At 44.5% G+C, this 17,736-nt stretch overlaps 1 protein-coding gene across 3 annotated transcripts in view; it reads right to left on the bottom strand.

Moving 5' to 3' along the window:
* Nucleotides 1-17,736, bottom strand: part of GLDC (glycine decarboxylase) — a 68,784-nt gene that overhangs the window by 20,195 nt on the left and 30,853 nt on the right. For all 3 annotated transcript variants that reach the window (XM_054031513.1, XM_054031514.1, XM_054031515.1), the window contains 9 exons: nt 15,228-15,324; nt 13,495-13,600; nt 11,597-11,736; nt 10,696-10,776; nt 9,842-9,939; nt 7,133-7,217; nt 6,999-7,040; nt 5,512-5,654; nt 2,847-2,922 (listed from right to left, as the gene is read on the bottom strand). In XM_054031513.1, the coding sequence (XP_053887488.1) occupies nt 2,847-2,922; nt 5,512-5,654; nt 6,999-7,040; nt 7,133-7,217; nt 9,842-9,939; nt 10,696-10,776; nt 11,597-11,736; nt 13,495-13,600; nt 15,228-15,324 (868 nt within the window). The remainder of the gene's footprint in view (nt 1-2,846; nt 2,923-5,511; nt 5,655-6,998; nt 7,041-7,132; nt 7,218-9,841; nt 9,940-10,695; nt 10,777-11,596; nt 11,737-13,494; nt 13,601-15,227; nt 15,325-17,736) is intronic.

The raw sequence follows: 17,736 nt of genomic DNA on the forward strand, positions 1-17,736 counted from the left end.
TTTTCAAATATGATTATACTGTTTTCTCCGTGTCATCTCACTCAGACTGTAGGATTAAGTATTTCAGTGCATGGTAGCAACTGAGGCCTGGAGGAGAGTGAGCTGGCTGAGGCTCCATTCAGGGGTTTCTGAGGTGATTGGGTAGGATGGGGAAACTGCCACAAGATAAAGCAAGGACTGAGGGCACATCTGCTATCTGTCAAATTCACAACGATGGGGGGAGGAAAGTGTCTTGTTAGACTTCCCGCTGCTCTTAGAAGTCATAGTATAGAGTTTCTCAGCCTGTAGATTGAGACCAAGTTCAAGGTCCACCTGCCCCTTTTGTTATGGCTAGATGGGAGGGAAGTCTATGTTAAGATGGTGTCACAGTATGGAAAAGGCTGAGAACCCTGGATATAATAGGAATGAGCAGGACAGCTTTATTTGCCCTCAGTTACATCTGGTCAGGCAGTTGCAACCCTCTCAGGTGTGGACTTCATTACCACCATCCCATCCTTTGTCCACTGAAAAATCTACACTATCCAATGATGTTCATACCTAATGCTACAGACAGACATGACATTCCCTCCAAAACAAACCACACATTACAATTTTTTTTAATCTGTTCAGGTTATGATGTTACTCTTTACTGCAGGGGTGGGCAAACTTTTTAGCCCGAGGGCCACATCTGGATGAGGAAATTGCATGCAGGACCATGAATGTAGGGCTGGGGCAGGGGGTTGGGGTGTGGGAGGGAGTGCAGAGTGTGGGAGGGGGTGCGTTGTGCAGGAAGGGGCTCAGGGAAAGGGGTTGGGGTGCAGGATGTACGAGGGGGCTCAGTGCAGGGGGTTGGGGTGTGAGGGTGCAGAGTGCAGGAGGGGGCTCAGGGTGCAGGCTCCGGCCCAGCACCGCTTATCTGGAGCGGCTCCGGGGTGGCAGCAGTGCGAAGCGGGGCTAAGACAGGCTCCCTGCTTGCCCTGGCCCCGTGCCACTCCCAGAAGCGGCTGGCACCACATTCCTGTGACCCCTGGGGGAGGGGGAGGCAGAGGATTCCGTGTGCTGCCCTCGCCTGTCAGTACCTCCCCCAAAGCTCCCAATGGCCAAAGTCCTCCCCCAGGGCTGCAGGGACGTGGTGCTGGCCGCTTCTGGGAGCAGTGCAGGACCTGTGGCACCACAGAGGTGGCAATCCCGCGGGCCAGATCCAAAGCCCTGAGGGGCCAGATCCGGCCCACAGGCTGTAGTTTGCCCACCCCTGCTTTACTGCCTATTCTAGTCAGTAGCATAATGGTTAAATATGATAAGAAAATGTTCTTCTAAATGCCTGCTATGTTGGTTAAGCTGTTTTTTCATGTTCTTCCATGTGCCCCTTAGGGGATCTGAGGTACCATTGTAACTTGTTTATTTTTAGATTTATTTTACAGATAAATAATTGCCCACTATTTAAAACTATTTCCTTAAGAAGTAGGGATTTTCCCCTGTAATTCTATGAAAGAAACATTATCATATCAATTTAAGGGTGTATGTTGACAGGAAGGAATTCTTTTTGGGGGTAGATTAAGTTTATGTTATGAATGCTCAATTTTAGTAGTGTTAAGACAGTAAGGCTAACAAGTTGTGTCCCAGGGCTCTGGAAGTTTCAGATTGAGGACATGCCAGTATCAGTCCACTCCCGTCCTGCACCCCCACTTCACTCCTAATCCCTGCCCTCCCCTCCCACGCCCCACTTCACCCCTGACCCTGGCCCTCCCCTCCCGCGCCCCCCTTTTCCCCTAACCCCTGCACTCCCTTGTGGTCCTGGCCTCCTGCACCTCCTCCTCATGTGGCACCCCAGGCACTGGGTGCAGCCGACCTCCTATCTCCAGCATGTGGCTGCATGTAGAGTGCAGCCCTTCCTCCTTCGGCCCTTCCCACCAGCCAGGGCACTTAGAGACCTGCCGCTGCGGTCCTAGCACCGAGGGGAGCCTGCTCCGGTGAGGGTCACAGGGCCGTGATCCTGCGGGGAGTTGGGGCTCTGAGCACCCTGGGCTCTGGCTGCTGTACCTGATCCCTTGGGGGGGGGGGGGAAAGAGAGGAGCAGGGAGAGAGGGACCCTGATGTCGCTGGGCCCAATCCTGTGCTCCGCCCATGGGCGGCATATATAAGAGGCTTGGGGAGCCTAAGCCTCCCCAAAAAAGACTGGCCACACAGGAGAGCAAATGCTGTGGATACCGCGTGGATCACTTCCCTTTGGAGGTGTGCCAGCCCACTGCCTCTGTGGTGGAGAGGAGCGAGGAGTGGGCAATGGGGCTGGGGTGTGGCAGGGGGAAGAGGCAGAGAGGAGCAGACGGTGGGGGTGGCCTTGGGGGAGAAGAGGAGTGTGTGCCGGGCCACAGTCTGGGTGCCAGTGGCTCCTCCCATTTCTAGGGAGCTTTCAGCACTCGCATGTAAGCCTCTCTAAAAACGGAAGACTCACTCGCCACTTATGGTGCCACCCCATTGTTGCACCCTGGACGGCTCTGCACTGTGGGTGGCTGTCCCGCTTGCCCCACCCTAGTAACGGCCCTGGTCAAACCTGAACTTACCTTTGGTACTTGTATGGCTCCTATTCTTGTAGTATTTGATCAATACATAAAATAATTGTGGGACTATCACCACAACACATTGCGAGGTACAGAAGTGCTGTTGCCCTTTGTTCTATATAGGGAACTAAGGCACAGCGTAAGTGACTTGGCCAGGGTCACCCATGAAGTCTTTGGCAGAGCAAGGACTCTAGATTTCCCAAATCTCAAGCTACCAACCTAATCACTGGACCATTCTTCTTCTAGAACGTATTCTCCAAACCATTTGCTCCACAAAGAGTTATGTCTCAGACATATTTTCACACTTACATTTCTATGACGTTCTCCTTTTGCATTTAAGTAAGCTTTGATTGTAGTCAATCCAGCATATTCACCCTGGGCCCCACTGCAAGAACACAAAGCCATTATAAAGTATGAACTAGAATGTCCGTATAGTACTGTTTGTAACATTAAAACCATTCTTGCTCAAGCCATTCTTGGTGGATTTGATCAAATTTAAGTAGTTGATAAAGAACAAATATTATCTATGTTTTAAGCTGCACCTGCACAGGAGATACAAGACAAGTGCACACAGTTTATCAAGCGTACTGGGTGAAACATATTATAGTGATGTCACTAGCTTATTTTCTATCAGCACTAGGACTGCAACAACATTGTAGGTATTGAATAGATTCCCCGATTTCTAACCACACAATACTAATTTAACTAACAAAAAAATAAAAAAATACAGCTAGTACAGAGATGCTGTTCCATCAAGAATAGAAGGCCTGGATAAAGCATTACAACATAACAGACATCCAGCACCTGGAATCCCTTTACAGTCATTTAAAGAGGCAGAAGACATCATTTCAGTATATTTGGCATGAAATGAGTGATTATAGTTCCACTGCATTGGATCATAACAGTGCTCACTGACTACTACAGTAAAACCCTAGAGATTCTCTAGCCTTATAAAACCTTGCATATTAATGAAGAGCATTTTCAACAAGAATTTAAGTTATGTAGTTGCTGGCTTCTCCAACAGTATTCAAAATAGCACTAGTCCAAGAGCTTTGCTGATATGCTTCTCAGAACGTCCACAACACACCTAGTTCCAAAAAGCCCAACCCCTGGCTGTGGGCCCATCCCTAGTCCCTGCATGGCAGCTTGTTGCACTATTAGACAGTAAAAATCAGCCCATGGTGAGACTGTCCGTGGACAGAAATTAAGGGATGTTATACTTCAGTGCTCAGCTCAGGTGGATTGTAAGGAATTAAAACACTTCATATTACTCAATCAACAGCCTCCACCCAACCCAGGGAAGGATCACATCCAACTAGCTTCTCAGAAGGGATGGTTATAGGCCATTGTGTGGCATTTGGACTGGGGGACCAAATGTTTATCAAGATCACCTGTGACGTGAAAGGAAACGTTCATGTATCCTCTAAACACTGAGAAAGAATTCATTGTGTATATGCCTGAAGTTATTCCGTTATTTCAATGAACAAAGTATTCAGGTGTGTCTGACATTCCTTACCTTTAAGATGAGAGGGCCAGTTTGAGTGACAGGTCAACCTTTGTCTTAGTTTATTTTAGATCATTTGGGGGCCCCAATCTAAGTCTCTCTCTATGTACACTTTACTGATTCTAGAAAAAGCCTTCCTCCTGCTAATGCTATCAGAAAATGATAGCAGCAGCATGGAGGCAGTATTTGCTTGAGAACATGACTGCTTCAAAGAGCAACAGTGATCATGGGGCTGAGGGAAAACAAGATAAAGCACCCCAAGTTTGCCCCAAAGAAATCTAAAGAGGTTCAGGAAAGGGGTGGGATAGTACACCTGGAGCGATCAGCTGGCCAGTACACCCCTGTCACTGTGCTCCCCTGCTCTCATTCCCCCAAAGCAACACAATCACCCCCGTGCTCACCTCTAGTTATTACCAGCAGGGCAGATTAAATGGCTCACCAACCCCTCAAATATGAGATTTCGCAAACCACCCTTGCCCATTTGAAAAGGGGACGGTGAGAGTCGCTTAGCCCTGTATGAGAGTCTCTCCCAAGCACCACTACCCCCGCAGATTTCTCTGTTTGAAGCAGCACTTGTCTAGCCAAAGGCTACCTCATCCATAGGACAAGCTCTACCTCGAAAATGAAGAGAAGAGCATTAAAAACAAAGAAGAGACTCCAAACATCTAAGTGAACTTGAAAGGGGAGAGGGAAGGGAAGATTGGTCTGTCACTCATCTTGACCCTCAAACGTGTAGAAGAAAACATTGCCAGATTAAGCTTCTCTAATACTATTGCCTCAATCAAGCCTCAATGCCCGAGTCTTGCATTCAGGCAGTATAGCTGTGGAAGAAGCTAACCCTTAGATCCCCTCCAATTAGGGATGCCCACAGCCCATTGTGTATACTCACAGTACATATCATTGGCAGTGGTGAGGAGCAGCGTCTCTGGCAATTCCCCTGCCCACTCAGGTTTGGCCCCAACTGGCCTTCCATCATGATGGGGTGGAGGGGGTACAAAACTGAGTGAGTGATATTATGAACTGGTGCATGGAGGCTGCAGCACCGCTCAGGTTGTCCCCACAGTCCCTGTCATGATGGAGGTGCAGTGGGGCCATACTTGAGTGAATAGTTCTTCTCCTTGATGATGCCATGGGACCGGCTCCTTCACCAGGGCTCTCTTCAGGAGCCTGCCTGACCTCATCCCGTTTCCAGCACCTTTTCACCCTCTCAGGAATGCAGAGTGACACAGTGCCTGGGTGGGCCCTGCTGAAAGGCGGGGCAGAGCATGGCACAGACTTAGCAGGAGAGGTGCTAGGGCCAGTGGCTCAAGCAGAGATGGCTCCACAGGGATGGACTGTGTGTACCATGTCAAAGATGTCTGGGAACACTCCTGCCTCCAATCCTTTGACAACAAACCATTTTCTAGAAGCAGAGATTAATTTTTTGTTAAGCCACGTCAGGGAGTGGATGTCTAGTGAAAGAGCCCCCACCTGTTTGGTTGGAAGGAGATTTTGTCATAGCCTGTGATCTCACACAGATCCCTCTCGAGCTCCCTGAAAAGTTGCTGGTACCCTTGAGCCTGGTCTAGAGGCACAAAGGGATGGATATTAGCAAATTCTTTCCATGTGATAGGCTAAAGGGGAACAAAAAAGAAAAAATACTGAGCTGTAACAAGAGATTGAGTTTGTAAACAATGTGTTTGGAGTGAAAAGGGTTAAGGGTGAGGGAGAAGACCAGAGATACTTAGGTCTCTGAGTAATGACTTTCTGCTGTTAATTTGAGCCTCTAAACTCTGATTAAGTGGTGCTGATGGTGTTTTACTCCCAGAACTCCATAGGAAAGCACTGTATGGGGCTCCATTGTGTTAGGCACTGTACAAACAAGTAGCCAACAGTCTTTGCCCCAAAGAGTTTATAATCCAAACAAACAGGGTGGGGAAAAGGGATGTAACAGAGTGAGCTATGCAACAGAAACAACTGCCATGTTAGATCCACAATTTATTGGGGGGAAGGGTTAATTAGGAGGGATAAGCTAAATGGAAGGAGAAGGGATAGAGGCAAATCAGGGAGAAGAGGGTAAGAGGAGAAGGTGTGGAATGCAGCCAAGGTAAAGAGACTGAGGGAGGGGGAGGAAGAGGGTTGGAACAAACAGCCAGTCAGCACAAGGCAGAGAAAGTCCAGTCAAAACTATAGAAAGTTCTCTGAATGCCTGAAGTTCCCTGCTTTGGCTGCAGCTGCTCCTACCAGCTGGAGTCTCTGGCTGGTTTCATTGACTGGTTTCAGAAATTGAACTGAAAAGAGACTATCCTGTCATATGATGACCAAGTAACAAACAGGAGATTGTTTTGGATTTGGATTATTTTTATTAATTAATTAATTATTATTATTATTGAGTGCTTTCATTACAGTAGTGTCCAAAGACCCCAATCGGGATCAAGATCCCATTGTGCTGGGCACTATACAAACAGTAGAGACAGACCCTGCCTCACAGAGCTAAAAAAATCTAATTCTTTAATACCACCTATGTTATTAACACCACATTCATAACATTTTAGGGTAAGATTTTCAAGAGGCCTTAAGAAGCATTAGGTGTCCAAATGCTATGGAAATTCAATAGGAGTTGGATATCTAACTCTTTTAAGCATCTTTGAAAATCCCAGACAAAACTCAGTAAGAAAGCATGTAGAAATATGTTAAATTTAAACAAGACAAAAGTTGTCATCTTTACCTTATCTCTGCCCCAGCAAAATTACTTTCCTATAGATTTGGAATGGAATTTAAAAAAAAAAAACCCTCAGTGTTGGCTCAACTCTGCTCCAATTTAAAATCCCACTCTAAAACATTAAAGTTTAGGTCTTTTAAGACAATAAAATTGAGTGTTTACATGTACAATAATAGGGACTGTGTCCATTTGACTGACTAGGCAGTTTATTCTGGGCTGGTCTTAAACAAGGAATAATTCTGTCAGATTAACTTACTGTAAGTTCAGATGAACTATTAAGCTTCATTGTGCAGGATCCCTAAAAAATAATAAGAATGTATTCAGTCACTGTTCCTCCAAAGAGAGACTAATAATCACCTGATTTTATTTATTTTTTAAGAAAATACCTACCAAAGGAATCATGCTGTGAACAAGGGAAATATCTTTGTTTTCTAATCTTTTCATATACCGGACAATATTAGTTTCAGAGTGATAGCTGGAGGGAAACAAAATGTGGCATTAGGGCAAGCAGTTTAACTACACAAGCTGGATGACCCATAAAAAAGTGCTCCACTATAGGAAGTGACTAAGAATTCACAATGGATAAGAGCCATTTTCTTTTTGTATTTAATTTTAGTCTTTCATAAAGAAGATATGCAGACAAGTACCTAATACACCAGTATTTCCTGGCTAGCCAGTCAAACCAGAATATTTAGTTCTGATTAAAAGTATTTAGTACATCTCCCTTACTGCCATTAGGTCATATACCATCATCATGAATATAGAATAAAACTGTTCAAATCTTCTGACAAAACTAAGTCTTAAAATATTACTCCTGGGGGAATTCTGCACCAAAAAATTAAAAAATTCTGCACACGATACTTCAAAATTTTGCAAAATTCTGCAAATTTTATTTCTCAAAACAACACTAGATAATCATGCCAGTTTCAATTATTTTAGGGTTACCATATTTTAAGTGTCCAGAAAGAGGACACGCCATGGGCCTTGGCCCCGGCCCAACTCTGCCCCAGCCCCGCCCCCTGCCCCAGCCCCAGCCCCGCCCCAACTCCGCCCCCTCCCCTGGACGCTTCGCCCCCCTGCCCCTCCCCCTCCCCCGCTTCCCGCGAACATTTGATTCGCGGGAAGCCTGAAGCAGCAGGCAAGCGGGGGTGGGGGCGGGGCGCGAGGAGGTGCGGCCCAGTCCGGCCCCGCGACTCCCACCGGCGACCGGCTGGCCCAGGCCAAGCGGCTCTGGCCCTGGAGTCTCCCGCCCGGCTTGGCCCGGGCCCTGGGGCGCCGGCCTCCGGGCCCTGGCCGAGCACCACCGGCCCTGGCCCCGCACCGCCGTCCCCGGCCGAGCACCGCCGCCCCCGGCCCGGCCCCCGGCCCAGCACCGCGGGCCCCGCACCGCCGGCCCCTCCCTCCCTATTTTCCTGGACATGTCCAGCTTTTTGGGATTTCCTCCCGGACAGGGATTTGAGGCCCCAAAAGCCGGACATGTCTGGGAAAATCCGGACGTATGGTAACCCTAAATTATTTTGGTAATTTATTTCAAAATACCTATCAACAAGGAGGTCTGTAACAATATAGACAAACACAAAAATTCCCCTAGGAGTAGAGAGCTAAAGAAACCCCCACAACAACCCAGTTCCTGTTTCTCTGCCCCCTCCCCTCCAGAACCCAGCCAGGGTGTCAGACACTGTAGCGGGGTGGTCCCCCGCTCCTGCCCGGAAGGGCTTAAAACAGCCCTGGCAGAGGGCTGCAGCTCTAAAAGCTGGGCTGATTGGGGAAGTAGCCACAGCTGACCTGTATAAAAAGGCTGTGAGCCAGGAACTCGACAATCTCTCTCTGTGCTGCAGGGAGCTAGAGACACGGTACCTGAGTGGAGCAGGGCTGGGGAAAGGCAGAGGAGCTCCAACCTGGAAAGCCCCAGGCTGCGGCCTAGCATAAGGCCAACAGGTACTGGGGGTTGCAGAGGGCAGCCCAGGGGTAGGCCAAGGCAGCAGGTCCAAACCCTCCTTGCCAGTGATGAGTAGACTGATACTGCAGTCTGCCCCAGGCATGGGACTAGACGATGACTGGCAGTAGCCTGATACTGAGGCGAGGTGGGGATAGTGGGTGGGGGTTCCCCAGGGAGGGGAGAACCTAAGACAGTGAGGTTACTGCCACGGGGCAACACCCCAGGTACAAGGGCACCGGGGTCCAGGGAGGGACATGGGGGCCAGAGGACAGGCGGATCACCAGCCTGCAGAGGGTGCTCTGGGCTGGAAATTGAGCTAATTCCCAAAAGAGACCAGCAGGAGGTGCCGCAGGGGTGAGTCCACTTCTCTACAGACAGACACTCACACCCCTCTTCTCCCTGCCCGAGCTTAGCCACTCAGACCGCCTGTCCCACAGAGGCCAGCTTCAAGGACCCCCCAGCCCAGATACTCACACCCTCTACCCTTCTACAGCCCAGGGATCCAGAGGGAGAAACAGCCTGATTCTGGGTCCTGGGCTTGCACAGAATTTCCTGCACGTCACCACCTCCTTCCTTCACGGTGTGCTGGGAACCCTCCAGTTCCCTCCCCCTGTCTTCTATTTGCAAGCTGGGCTCTGCCAGGTCCAGGAGCCCTTAGTGGCAGCCAGCAGCACTTCAGCCCATTTCTGTTGGGGAAAAGGAAATTCTGTCCTTACAACATTAATTTCTGCAAAATTCTGTATTGTGCAGTGGTGCAGAATTCCCCCAGGAGTAATTAAATATGAAAATAAGAAGTGTGCTTGTTTGGTAGACAAACACAAGATGGACACAAGCATCTATGGAAACCAAGCTGGTACGAACACGTGCATACCACAAAAGGACAAAAATACATTGCTTAGCTTGGGTCAGACCAGAGCAAGAAGGGTTTGCACAACCCAACAAAAAAAATTTGGAGGAAGATACAAGTGACTAAAAATAGATGTTTAGTATTGAAGTGCTATCTCAGGATGAACACTGGACTATAACTAAATGGATGCTATAAGGTGATAGTCTTCGGTACAACCTTCTCAGAGTACAAAAGAGGGAAAGGTGGGAGGGCAGGAAACATGTCAAATCTCTATACAAACTGAAAATCTGCAGTGGGAATAAATGTCACAAACCTGTTGAATACTTGATGTGTCAAGAATTTGGAAGTCCTCTTAAATGCAGTACTCAGAATGCCCCTCGTTTCTTCTCCCATACTCTCAGCAACCAATTCCTTTGACAAGTAGAGAAATATGAAGTGATTAAATAAGACATCTTCACAGAAAAATAATTAAATTTCTTCTCTCAACAAGTTACACAGTTATCAAAGTTAGCTGAAATACACTGCCATTTTATTACCAATATGACAGGTTCTTTGAAGCACATATGTACATTGATAAAAGTACAGTACCTGTAAAGCATCCATAACACTTCTGGCATTATATAAAATAAAAAAAATTAACAGAAGCCTCACTAATTCACACTAGAGGAGTACTATTGCTAATTACCAAAGACTGGGGGTGGAGTCAGTGTGACATACTTCCTGTAGGCCACTGAGGGAGTACTGCCAAACCCCAGGTTCTAATCCCAAAAATAAGTAGTGCCCCAAAATACAGGATGTCCAGGTTAAACAAGGGAATTAAGCGGCATACTCCCAGAGCATGGCATTACTCGGTAACCCTCATCCTGATCTCTTCAGTAAAAGAGAAATCTGAAATTACCATTTAATTGTGCACTGACAATGTGTTCAATCCTGTACAGCATACAAAATACAGACAATCCCTGCCCCAGAGAGCTCACTATCTAAGCCAAACTAGCAGAGTTCACAGAAGGAATGAGGAAGTCCAGAGAACTGAGTGACTAGTTTTTTTTAATTAATATTCTTGACTCACTTGAATATAGTTTAATACATTTTTGTAGCTCATTGAAGTACAGATTTTATATGCAGTAACCCTTCTAAATATTTCTAGATTATCTATATTGTACTTACAGATGAAGATTCACACCCAAAAATCCACAACAAGTCATCCAGGTCTCTCTCAGTTACAGTTTCATCAAGTGACACTCCAATCTATTGGGGAGGGGGGGAGAGTAGCAGCAGTTACTCATAGTTCCCAAAACCAGGGATTACATTACATGTGTTGTGTTTTTGCACATCACAATATACGATCTTCATTCCATTTTTTGTACCTGAACCATTAATATTTCATTTACAAATAACTTCAGTTCCTAAAACTACAATATAATTGTTATATTCATATTATTTCTTGCTTATTATATTCTTTTTTCTTCCTAAACCATACCAGGTTCACTTTACGGTTTCAGGGCTTGAGATTGCTATCCTGAATTTAAAAATAATTGGATTACATATTTAATTATATTATGGCTATGCAGTTCTTACCCATTTTATATGTCACAAAGGGGACATGGCTTCATTAGGCTCTATGTTCCTACTGATCATGTTGAATGATTTGCAATCAACTTCTGTTTATAGTTATCTTTAAATATGGCTACAACAAAAACAGCTGAAGTTTGGAATTTATTTATATAGTACAGGTTTTAAGGGTCTTTCCATGAAGTCCTCAATGAGTATAACAAGTTCCCACCACTGGTGGGAAAAAAAACAGTATTAGAAAGACATGAAGCAAAAGACAGCAATTTTGGAAAATTCATTAATATTCAGTATGCTGCCAAGCAATTCCATGTTTTTATATCCCATTTTAAAGTATTTTATGGAAAAAATTGTGGAGTAACATATCTGAGCTTGCTAGAAAGACAACTTCTTTAAAAAAGCTTTTTCCTTTCTTCATAGCCACCATACTACTTAATGACCGAAAATTCTCAATGCACAAAAACCATGCTGAAGATTTGTGAAAGGTTCTGTGACTTACTGTGCCATCACTATAAATCCGAAAGTTTATGTGCCGCTGACCTGCCCTGTCAAAGACCTCCTTGACTGCACATCCACACTGGATCTTCAAGGTATCAAAGAACAGGTCATGCTGCAATGTGTGACCTGCTCGCTTAAGACCTAAAGGAAATAAGTTAATTCCATTTATTCCATGCTTCATTGGTTCCTTCTCCCCACCCTCCACATCTGCCTCTTACGCCAGTACTATTTTAACAAGAGGCACTACACTGAATGCATGGGACAGTAAAATCTAGCAGGATTTCTACCGAAGTGCAATTCTGCATGTAATATTTTATGTCTGAGCTTTCTTTATAATGTACATAGATACTAAGAGAACTGTTGCTGAACAAGACATTTTTAAATTCAATGTAACAGAGATAGATCTTTGTATTTTCTCCTCCACTGTCAATATAAAAAAAAAAGTGTAGACAAATCTTTACACAAATATAAAGATGCAAGTATTCCTGGAGTTTGGCTTGGAACAGGAGAATTCCAAAAGCTTAGACCTTTCCTGTGATCGCACAAGTCTTAAGAGTAGGGACAAGCTGCAAGTACAGAGGATTTTACATTGTTACTCTAGCACCAACACAGCTCTTTGTGCATTAGCAGCAGTAGTGTAAGCTAGCGGTCATCATTTTTACCACAGGATTATCTAAATGTAATCAGAACAGCTCTAGACCACATGGCAGTAAGAATGTAAAAGAATGTAAGCCTACCTTAGTACTTCTACTGGTCCAGCACAGGTGAAGCTGTCCCATATACAACAGCAGCAGAAACTATTTACAACCTATTGATTGCTAATAGGAAGAGCTAGCATTCACTTTCTGAGAGCTCAAATGTCTACAGAGAGCAAGGCCAGTCAAGCAAGGTGAGCAGAACCTTGTTGGGAGAGAGTGAGCTGAACCCTCCAGCATTTTATAGACAGCTAGGCCATCGGGGCAATTTGACAATGTGGTCAATTCATAGGGTGCATTGCTCTTATTAAGAGTTGAAATCTTCTGCCAACATCAGTTACAGAAGGGTCAGTTATGACCTCCTAAATGCCTACATCAATAGCAACAGTTGCACCAGACATATGCAGCCAATATAGCCAGCCAACTGTGCTGCATTCATCTCCTAAATGCAGACATTCTACAGAAACAGAACTGCAGATTTTTAGATGAGATTCAAATAATAAAATATTTCAATATCCTTTTGATTTGAACAACCAAGAAGTTTCCTGTTGTTCTTAATAATCAGAATACAAGTCATGTTCATAATGCAGTCAGCCAATAAGTTTTGGGATTTCAGTGTTTATAGCAGTGCGGTGTTCTACATAAATTTGATTAAATTGAACAGCCTTCACTTCAGATAATTTAATCTATAAATTTAAACTATATTTTAGTGACCTCTGAGTCTTCTCATCCAGTATAGATTATTAAAATGGGCAGGTAATAGTAGGAAAGCATAACGCTTTCAAAAAAGTTCTACAGATTTTGAAGAAGTTTTGCAGATATTGCCAAAACTCCCTGTAGATTTCTATTTGAGAGACAGCATGGTATAGTTACTAAAGCACACTATTGGTAGTTGGGAGACTAGGATGAGAGTCTTGGCTCTATTAATGGCTAGCAAGTCAAACCTCTGTTCCTCAGTTTCCCAATCTAAAACCAAAATGATAATACTTGCATATGTACATCATAGTGGTACTGCTGGGCTTAGTTAATACCTTTATATACAAAACACTAAATATTATGACGACCCCAGTGGCGTACACTTGGTGCAGAAATTTTGGATTTCTTCTGCTACTTAAAACCATTGGTGGACAAAAAATGGAAGGTCAGTGTTTTTAAGAGGTGTGAACATGTAAGTTCTACCCCTTTATAATTGCTGAATACTCACCTTCAGCTAAGATTAGAGTGGCATTATGCACCCTTCTTGCAATGTGCTTTAATCCATTCGAACCATGATAGACTCCATACATGGCAGCCATGTTAGCCAGAAGAGCCTAAAATGTCCAAACATATTTTAGGAACAATCACATAAGGTTGATTGCTGGCAGTTTAGTATAACTAGCTTCTTTAGTGTCCCAAGGCAACTATATAACCACAATATTAAAAAAAGCTATCAATAAAAGGTAAACACTTAGTTCTAGATAATCTACAAAGTTAAGAAATAGGAAAGCTACATCTTTTTCTTGCTAAATTATGCATTTACAAAAATTTTAAATAGTAACATTGTTCATGAATTCAAGATCCTTTGGTGTTTAAGTGGTTCAGTGACTTTAAAAAAAAAAAAAAAAAAAAAAGGCAAAACACTGAACTGTAAGCTTAATCTTTGTAGCGAGCCATATGTCTAAAAGTTCTGCAGATATTGCTAAAACTCCCTGTAGATTTCTATTTGAGACACAACATGGTATAGTTACTAAAGCACAATATTGGTAGTTGGGAGACCAGGATTTGAGTCTTGGCTCTATTAATGGCTAGCAAGTCAAACCTCTGTTCCTCAGTTTCCCAATCTAAAACCAAAATGATAATACTTGCATATGTACATCACAGTGGTACTGTTGGGCTTAGATAATACCTTTATATACAAAACACTAACCGGTGGCGTACACTCAGTGCAGGTAAATAGTGTTATAGCCGTGTCAGTGCCATCACATCAGAGACAGATACGGTGTGTGAGGTAATATATTTTATTGGACCAACTTCTGTTGGAGAGAAACTTTTGAGCTTGTCTCTCTCTCCAACAGATGTGGGTCCAATAAAAAAAAAAAAAAATTACCTCATCCACCTTGTCTCTCTAATATATACATAAAGACATAGATATTAGAAGGCTGTAACGCATGGGCCTATAAGGCCTCTGGCCTGTATGACAAGTAGCTTAGTATAACCAAGACCTAGCTTGACATGAATGTTTGGGAATAAGGAATAAGTCACAAGATAAGTATGCCTGAAAACAAAAGTGTTACAGGCTGGGAAAAAGCATAATATGGGACCACAAGAACATACTTTTGGAATTTTAGGGAATGTTCCCCCAAGCCCCCTTCCCCAAGCGACACAGCTGGGGCCTGGGCGAGGGAAGCGGAGCGGGCTGCTCCCGGACCCCCGCTAATCCGCCGGGCCACTCTGAGCCTGTGGAGCCCCCAAAGTGCCCCCCACAGCTCCTGCCTCCCAGACCCTGGGGGGCAAGGCCTGGGGCCCCACACAGCCCCCCGCAGGGGGGCTGCATAGGGCACCCAAATAGCTAGGGACGGCCCTGTGTGGAAGTACATATAAGGAAAAGAGGCTAAAACCATTACTAAATATGTATAGGGAATGTGGGCATTAGAGTAATCCTTTTAAAAGATTATACCCACCCTGTGGAAAGCAGGATTATTATTTCTGCACAAATACAAAGCGGAATTCTTCATTCTGGAGTGTTAAAATTCTATGTCTGCAAAAGTAGAGCATCCAGTTTATAGGAACTCAACACTACTCAGTGGAGTTCCCCCTCCATGACAAGTGGCTGCAAGACTAACTTTTTGAATGAAAACAGGTTAAGATGATCCTCTTTTTCCCCAAGCAAAAATTCCAAGTTTCACAGGATTGAAAATTCACACACACACACACAAAGATTTTTGACATAGAGGTCACCTGTGCTGTACAGATGTTGCTGGTCGCCTTGTCCCTTCTAATATGCTGCTCTCGAGTTTGCAATGCAAGCCGATATACTTCCTTTCCATTTGCATCTCTGAACCATAAAAGGAAGTATTTCTTTTGTTAGTTTATGTTGATACAGGCTCTGCATTAACTGAACTGCTATGCTTAGTTTGCTAACTTGAAGCTAACTGGTGGAATTCCTTTAGGGTGAAGAACTGTGATAGATAACCATTCTGAGTAAAGTAAAAAGTGACCCAAACCTTAGCCTATCTCTGAACAGATGTTCTTGTTCAGAAAACACACACACACACACACACACACACTCTAACACTAAAGGGAACCCAGACCTGCCCACTTCCTTCTCACTACCCCTCAAATGACAGATACTCTGGATTGGGAGACTTTTGAGCAATAGTCAGTAGAAGGTTCTGAAACATCCAAAACTTCTATATTTATCCAAATCACATCTGTCAAGTGCCCCTGTCTTTAGGGGAAGTTTAGAGAATCTAGCCAGTCTTCCCTAACCCAGTACTGTAGAAAGAAAGAAAGAAAGAAAGAAAGAAAGAAAGAAAGAAAGAAAGAAAGAAAGAAAGAAAGAAAGAAAGAAAGAAAGAAAAAAATCACATTTTACTGTTTTTATAGTTTTATGAAAGCACTGGTGTTTATCAAGGGCTACAAAAATTTTCCACAGATTTTTAAATTGAACACTCCCAGGGGCACAGTTCAGATATGGCAAGAAAGAAGGAACCCTCTGCATATGTAATAGCTGCTACCTTAAAAAAGTACTGTTTAATACACGTAATATTAGTTGAGTAATCCATTGATACTAGCCCAAGATGATGCTAAGTGTCCGTACCAATCCATCAATCTGTGCAGCTCAGTTAATTTCTTAAAGAATTTCTAATATTTAAAGACTTTCAGAACTAGAGAGGAAAATTTGAGAGCAACAATCTTGTATAAAATGAAATGTTTCAGAACAGACATTTTTAAGACTTCAGGGCACTCGATAAATTAAACTATTCACAAACAATATTTGCTCAGCTGCTGTATGGTGTCCAAGATAAAGACAATTGAATCCAGCAGTTGTCCTAGGGTTTCCAACTATACAGTTTGGTTCCTTCATCAATTAAAAGGCCTCCAGCAAACAACAACAACAATTTGAAGGTCATAGCATAAATTGCCTTTGGGAAATATTGTAGTTCTGACCATAACTTTACATTTTAACTTTTTTACCCACAATGTTCTGGTGACACAGTGTGAGATGAGAACACACTTAAAATGTAAGGCATGCCCTAAAGTACTATATCACATAGCTTTAGTAAATGAAATGAACATTCTTTCCCCCTGAGAGACACAACTCTTTAAACTGATCATAGTTTGAAATAAGCATGCTAGGATATAACTTAGAGAATTTTTTCACTTCAAGGTCCCAGAAACAAAGACAAAGTTTTCATCTCGGGGCCAAAAGACCAAAAACATCAAGACACTTGATCACGGCCTTTCATAGACAAAGAGACTACCTACACTTGCCCAGAGCTCGGAAGCTTGATTCATGATTCTGAAGTCTAATGCCAAATGTGACAGGCTGTACTGGGCCCTTTGAGGCCCCCTGCTGGAGGCCTTGCAGTCCTACCACAACCCACCCCAGAAAAGGGAGCAGTAAAGGTCTGTCCTCCTGACCTGCCTAGAAAGTCTGCAAGGAAGCAGCCAATCAAAGCCCAGCAAACTCAGTTAAAAGGAGCTGCAGAGAGTGAGTAGATCATTGCCTGGCAGTGACCACAGCTGCACAGAATATGCTCCTTGATGGTGTTCAAGAGTGAACCAGAAGATGGGTTCTGGTAACACTGGCATTCTGCAAGGAAGAATTTCAGCCCTGAGGTACGGGTGAAGTGGAAGGGGCTATGTGGGAAGTGGCCCAGGGAACAGCAGTAGCAGTTATTAAAGGAAGCAGCATGTGGCTGCAATTTGTAGGGTCCCTGGGTCAGGATCCAGATTAGTGGGTGAGCCCAGGTTACCCCCTCCCCTCCCACTGGCAGAATGGCCAAATCCCGAAAGAGGGGACAAGTGTTGTTTAGAAACCCCAGAAAGGGGCTAGAATTTAAAGGGCTCAAGGATGGGGCTGAAGACCCTAGGAAAGGGCCAACCATTTGTTGAACTTTGTTACTCCCCTGGAAGGGGATTGAATGTGAGAGGTGACCCGGCTGGACAGCTGGGTCAGTGAGAACATCTGAGAACAACATCTCCAATGACGAAGCCCTGGGGCACTGCTCTATAACAGGGCAGGGATGGACTTAAAGCTAGCTCAGAAGGGGTTGGGAACTGAGCCCAGAGACAGGACTGCAGACACCAACATGGGAAGAGCAATAGTCCTTGTTGGACCTTTGTTACCCTGGAAGGGGTTCCTTCATGTGTTTGTGTGAGACTTGGCCAAAGGGCTGAGCCACTGAAGACCTGGCTGATGAGGACGACAGGGGATGCAGGAAAGGAAAGGAGTGCAGAATTG

Source organism: Malaclemys terrapin, chromosome 6, assembly GCF_027887155.1.
Source record: "Malaclemys terrapin pileata isolate rMalTer1 chromosome 6, rMalTer1.hap1, whole genome shotgun sequence".
NCBI lineage: Eukaryota > Metazoa > Chordata > Testudines > Emydidae > Malaclemys > Malaclemys terrapin.